Source organism: Adiantum capillus-veneris, chromosome 10 (genome assembly GCF_014529385.1).
Source record: "Adiantum capillus-veneris isolate H3 chromosome 10, ASM1452938v2, whole genome shotgun sequence".
NCBI lineage: Eukaryota > Viridiplantae > Streptophyta > Polypodiopsida > Polypodiales > Pteridaceae > Adiantum > Adiantum capillus-veneris.
The window spans coordinates 73,509,191-73,515,405 of NC_140940.1; the positions used below are offsets into that span (position 1 = coordinate 73,509,191).

The 6,215-nt window shown below is 43.3% G+C and overlaps 1 protein-coding gene across 1 annotated transcript; it reads left to right on the forward strand.

Annotated features, from left to right (window-relative positions):
- The first annotated feature begins 3,115 nt into the window (after positions 1-3,115).
- LOC147449068 (uncharacterized) lies at positions 3,116-3,840 on the forward strand. The gene is made up of 2 exons (XM_086522520.1): positions 3,116-3,526; positions 3,778-3,840. The coding sequence occupies exons 1-2, from the start codon at positions 3,116-3,118 to the stop codon at positions 3,838-3,840; spliced, it is 474 nt and encodes a 157-aa protein (XP_086378646.1).
- The last annotated feature ends 2,375 nt before the right edge of the window (positions 3,841-6,215 follow it).

The window sequence follows — 6,215 nt, forward strand, 5'->3', positions numbered from 1 at the left end:
AACATCCTTTAGCTAAAGGATAAATAAGTTCATAGAAACAATACTTCACACGGTCACAAGGATCAATAAGGGAGAGGGATAGTCTTGAACTAATTTTTGCAACAGCAACACCACTTATATACTACAATCCTCCCTTCTTTCTCAATGTTTACTAAGTCTTAAGGCTAACCTACTATCATATCTATCAAATGGATTTGACACATAAATAGATTTGACACATATTTAGACACATGCAAGAGAACATCAAATTCAAAGGCATTAATGAACTATTGGATAAAGTACACCAATAAGAAAGGGTACCCCCACTTTATCCATTCATACTCTTCTTGTCCATGGACTGTGCAATTTGAGGTGCCAAGTTGAGTTAGATCCAAGGGTGTGTGTTGGTTGGTGGTCTAGGGTTCCCACCATGCTCATGCGTTGAACACCAAAGAAACAGCGAATGGACGAGCGAGAGAGAGAAAGAAAGAGAGAGAGAGAGGGTGTGCAATCATGAGGCTAAGGTGAGCAAGTCATTTGCACAGTATGAGCCACTAGGAGCGTAGCAACTCTGCAAACTCGCTATATTGGAATGTGCGGGAGCCGTGTTTCACATCTTGCCAAGCAGTGTTCGGAAAAAAAATTTCGAGCTTAAGAACGTGTCGTTCGTGATCCCAAAAGCGTCGTTCGAGAGTAAGGGGAGAAGAAGGAACTCCACCCCTCAATAGAGAAAAATAGTGTAAAAGCTTGATAAATACCCCTACTTTCCTAAAAGTTGCTCTTGGCAAACTCAAGGAAAGCAATTTCGCATGTTTGGAAAAACGATTTTTTTCGAACGTTGTTGCGAGCCTAAATGATGGCCAAGGAAAAAGTGGTTCAAGTTAATTGGGTGCCAATTGAGAGCAAGGGGAAAAGGAGAAATTCCACCCTAGAATAGAACAAAGTAGTCTAAAATCCTACAAAATGCCCCTAATTTCCTAAAATGTCCTCTTAGCGAACTGAAAGAAACAATGGGAAACGTGCCTCAGGTTAGTCTCGTGCCGTTTCCAATTTTGAAAATACCGGTTGAGTTTAAGGGGAAAAGGAGAATTTCCGTCTAAAAGTAGAGAAAAGTAGGGCAAGAACCTGCAAAACACCACTAATTTTTTACAATTTCCTCTTTGCAAACTCAAGGAAAAGAAATTTGCATGCTTGAGGAAATGATTTTTCTCGAGCACTGGAAAGAAAGGATTTTCGAAAACTAATGTTCGTGGGAAATTGTGTCTCATCTTAATAGCATGCCGGTTTCAATTTCGAAAGTGCCGGTTGAGGGCACGCCAGTGTTTGGGAAAAACCATTTTTCCAAACATACAAAATTCCTTTCCTTGGATTTGCCTGGAGGAAATTTTAGAAAGTCAAGTTAATTTTTTGGGTTTTTCCACTATTTTCTCTTTTTTGGAGCGGAATTTTTCCCTTTCCCCTTGGCCTCAATCGACGTTTTTTTAATTGAAAACGGCACAATAATAAGTTGAGGCACATTTTTTCGGAACACTGGGCACGAGGAAAAGGAGAATATCTACCCAAGAATCGGCAAAAATAGTGTGGATAGCCGAGAAGACAACCTAATTTTTAAATATTTCCTCTTGACAAAATCAAGGAAAGAAAGTTTGAAAGTAAAGGAAGTATGTATGCTTGGAACTGCAGGCTGCACGAAGCGTAGTCTCATGGAACTCGCGAAGACAGCGTGAGGCGGTGACTAGACGACTGCAAAACTCACACGTGCTACAGTCGCTACTACAGGCTGCAACAAAATGCGAGCCAGCGATGGAACTCGCAAGGCATACATCATCAGGCGATAATGCAAACGGCTCTACACACAAGCTCGCATGTGCACGCCTTCTCCACATTGCCACAACGTTGCACACCTTAGTAGGCCTGCCCACGTTTCCTCCTCTGCCGCACTGAGTCACGTCGTCCTACGCTCCGAATAACTGCTTTCACCCAAAGCCCTCAAAACATAATGGCCGTCCATGTGGACAACATCCTTCGAAGTACGCTCAACCCAACCCAACACTAAGGCCTTTCCTGAGCAGGCCAAAAATTAAACATGATGCCAAAGCCGTACTTTTTTTTCATGAAACTTATGACAATTGTCCTTGAGTATATATACTTCTATATGATTTTGTTCTTAAACAAAACATAGATCTTAAAAAGGCATCTTGCATATTGTTAATGGAGGTTCAAATATACGTCCACCAACAAGGGAGCCGGTCCATGCCAAGTACATTTCCACCAATATGAAGCCTGATTTGTATGTATTGTGCAACCACCATACTCTGTCTCTCTCACTCTCACAGAGTATACGAGTCGTAGGATAGAGAAACCTACCTTTGATTGTACTTACTCTAAATGCCTTCAACATACTTTAGTGACAACTAGAGTTTCTTTTTGTCGGGCATTTTACTTGCTTTGGAATATTTTGACGGCTTTTTATGGGTGAAAATGTGAGCTACCCTTCAAAAAATACATTAAATATATCAACAGATTTTGAAAATGTGCCTGTCAAAAATCAACCATGGCAACGACACCCTACTGTTCAAAGGGTCACCTTCGTCGTTACAGTTTCACAGGCTAGACGTCAATGGAGTACTAGCTTGTTTGCCCTCTAAAGACGTGAAATGGAGCAAAGAAATTTTGATCGAGGACTGAGGAAAGTGATGGCACAACAGCCAATATTTTGATTAGGATGTAGAGGGGGTGAGCATGTTGTGTCGTTGCTGCCTTGCCATGAAGCCTCAACTTTTGAATCCTTGGATGGCCTCACGATGTTGCCACTAGGTTGTTACTAAATGTTAGGCACGTGTGTCGGTGCGAGTCATTGGTGTGTCTATTTCAGTTATGCCTTGGTTGTTGATGTGAGGGTTTTGACCGCGGGAATAGGCTCTGTGCAGAACCGACGAGACGAGCCGATGGCGGGAAGCCCCGCTTATGGGATGGGGGAAGGAGGAAAGACCTGCACGTTTTTGGGCGACTATGGCACCAAAACGTTGCGCCTTAACATTGCAGAGGTTTTACGTTTCATGGCCGCAGCGCTTCAGGGCCGGTAGAAGCCAGCGCAAGCATCATCGACTTCCTCGCTGTTTGCTGCGCTAACGCCATGGCTTCTAAAGATTTCTTTCATACTCAAGAGGGGTGGGCGCCCTATTTTTGGGCAGAAAATTTACAAGCTACCTCTCAAAAGCTCTCCATGTCGGGATTGAGAGCGGAGTCCAAGGCATGCATGAAGAGTAGTACTCGGGAAGCAAGGCGTTTAGTTTGCCATGATGCAAGGTTTCTAACTTCGACATGGATTGGAAATCACATGCAAGGCATCACTAGCGGCAGACGCCGATTGTTTTTGAAAGGAATCCGGCCGACTCCCAGATTCAAGCAGTACCAAGTCTGGTACAGATTTGGACACCAGACTCGAGAATTTATGGATCCCACGGGAGAGATCCAACACCATGCACGACAAGGTTGTGGGTTGGCATCTTGGCGAGGCTTCAAGGTGCATCTGCTAACGCTCCAGGTATTTTTGTTTGTGTTTCGGCATTACTTTTTGCATCCTTTACAATCATCTGCACGTTGTTTGGTTTTGTGAATTCCGCCTGGTGCAATGGTTGTCGCCCAAGAGATAGGTAGAATTTATCAAGCAAGGCTTGAATGATTCTACGGCAACGATATGGAAGTTCTCACAAGATTCCAAATTGGTTGCGCATTGGGCAAGGCCCTTGGCAACAAGAAGTAGAGTAGTATTGAGCATGTGCTTGATAACTCTAGTATGCACTAGCATGGATGATCACGGCTATCATTCATAGAGCCAAGCAGGTACGAGCTGCATAATTTGCACGTGTTCTACTATTTTTCCATTACATTACAATTCCACACGGTCAATTGTTTGTGCATGATCGACAAGGTCGACTCTCTTTGCTATGACATCTGTCATCGCTGATAGCATTTGTTGGCAATGAGGCCATACATAGTTATATGAAGCATGGCTTCTCCTGAGTACCTTGATAGAGCACGCTCGTCATAGGTTACATTTTGCTTCAAAGGCAGGGCCAAGGACCAATTTTTCAGTATCTCAAGGAGACAGGCATGGCCTATTACTAGATTTGTTGAGGGCAGCAAGTTGCTCAAGGATAAGGCAAACTGTCTGCTGGATATTTCATTCCGTACACGACGGATATATCTGACATAAGAAGACGTAGTTGTGTACACGACAACTCCCACCCGCACAGCAAATATGGCCATCAACCATCTATGAGACATCAGATATGGCTATGAGCCATCTATCCGACAGCCACATATGGCTATGAGCCATCTGTGAGCAAGTTTTCTCCTACAAAATCTCGGGACAACTGGTTACAGCAACAACCAGGTTAGCCAAGTTTAAGTTTTTCTTGTTTTTTCCATGTTTACACTTTCCTTGGCAATTACTGTCATTGTGAAAAGCAAAGTGCTTTGGCAATTTTACACGAAGCAAGGCTTCTCCCTTGTGTCGCGTTAGTGCCCATTGACCTAGAATCACGGGCGTTTGCACACAAGTTTGGGGAACTGGTATGACCAGCAGTTTGCTCCCATTTTAGGTGTGGTGATATCCCATTATGATGTACCACTACCAATGCAGATTGTGCAAGGCACTTTTGGTTTCGGCTCTCACGCTTGAGGCCGTCATATTAGCCAACAAGGGCTTACGCTTTTGCATGCAAGGCATGCTAATCAAGTGGCATGGAGTCCACCACTTCATAGATTACGCTTCCGCTATCACACTCGCAACTCTGTCAAGGACAGACTAAGTGATGGATTGTTGAACCAGATGGTTGGTTGCTATCAACACCCAACAATACTAAAAAGAACCTCAATCTAGGACTTATTTTACAGGCAAAGTGCCAAAGCTAAGTCGTACTCATACAATCACGACCCCTACAAGGTAGGTGGGTCGAAGTGAGTTTTGTGTTTTTCTTTTATCTCTCTTGATGAGACAGTCATACCGAAAAACTGTGGAATGCTTGTACGATAAGCTGCAAGTCAGACATAAGATGCGTAAGAGCACACAGTATGGGCACACACTTTAAAAACTTAAGGAAAGTTCCTCAGCCCAGCATGTTCTTCTTCTCTCTCTTTCTATTTAAGGGAAAAATGAAAATCTTCTAAGAAGCTTTTGATACGTGTTTTGCTCGTGAGTCCAGCCTGAGCCAAGGTGCTCTACCTTTCAGCTAGCACATGGCTAAGATGCTACTCAAATTAGTCTTCAACGGTTCAATGGAGCCTGAGCCAAGGTGCTCTAACTCTCAACTAATTTGCATAAGGGCTATGAGCCACACAGGCTAAGAGCCATTGTCAGGCCAAGGGTAAGACCCAATTATTGGCATTCTTTGGGTGATTGTTTTCAAGATTGAACAGATCTACCCAGGGAAGTATACATCGACGTTACTTCACAAGCAAGAGTCTTGTCATTACGGATGTTTAGGGTGTCATTTTTGCACTACATGTTTTCAGTGCGACACTCAATTTGAGTTTTTGATAAATCTTAAACTCACACCAGCTGCTCTCTACCACGGAGTATAGACCCAGCCATCATTTGTGACAGCATGGCTATCCATAAGAGATCGGTAGTTCACTTGTGTGGGTCTCCTGCTCTCTCTATAGCACTACGGAGTGTCTATGGACATACTGTTTTGGGGTAAGACCCGACAGGTGAGTGCTACATCACCCCATAGGCATTAAGGATCACAGTTTGATTTGCATTGAGGATCACAATTGATCTCTCCCAGTTATACTTTCAAGGAAAGAATTCTGCAATCTACCACGCGGTAGCAGACGAACACAGTTTTCAAGTTGATTTCAATCAACCTACACGGTTAACTATGTTGGTTACCGTTAACTGCTACTTGAGCAGTTTCTACGAAGGGTCTTACCAAGGGGTTTGACTACGTAGATTTTAACCAAAGGGGTTGGATTGTGAAGGCAACACCCACGGTTCCCAGTGCAATATTGTTTGTTTGTTCAGGTAGGAGATGTGCTCCTCTCCGTTTGCATACGAGTAAGTGAACATTATGTTCAAATCTCCAGGTACGCATCTATTGATTTGGTGTTATTCCATTTTTTGTATGCTTTGCTTGGTTTTTTTTTCAAGACATATAAGCAAGCTTGAATGTTACAAAGCCATGCCAAGGGCATGTCGGCACAAAGTATTTTGGACCAAGTGTTCAATC

Coding starts and splice junctions, on each gene's coding strand:
- LOC147449068 (XM_086522520.1), top strand. CDS start 3,116: ATGGCTTCTAAAGATTTCTTTCATACTCAAGAGGGGTGGGCGCCCTAT. Junction 3,527..3,777: donor TGCATCTGCTAACGCTCCAG/GTATTTTTGTTT, acceptor TGATAACTCTAG/TATGCACTAGCATGGATGAT.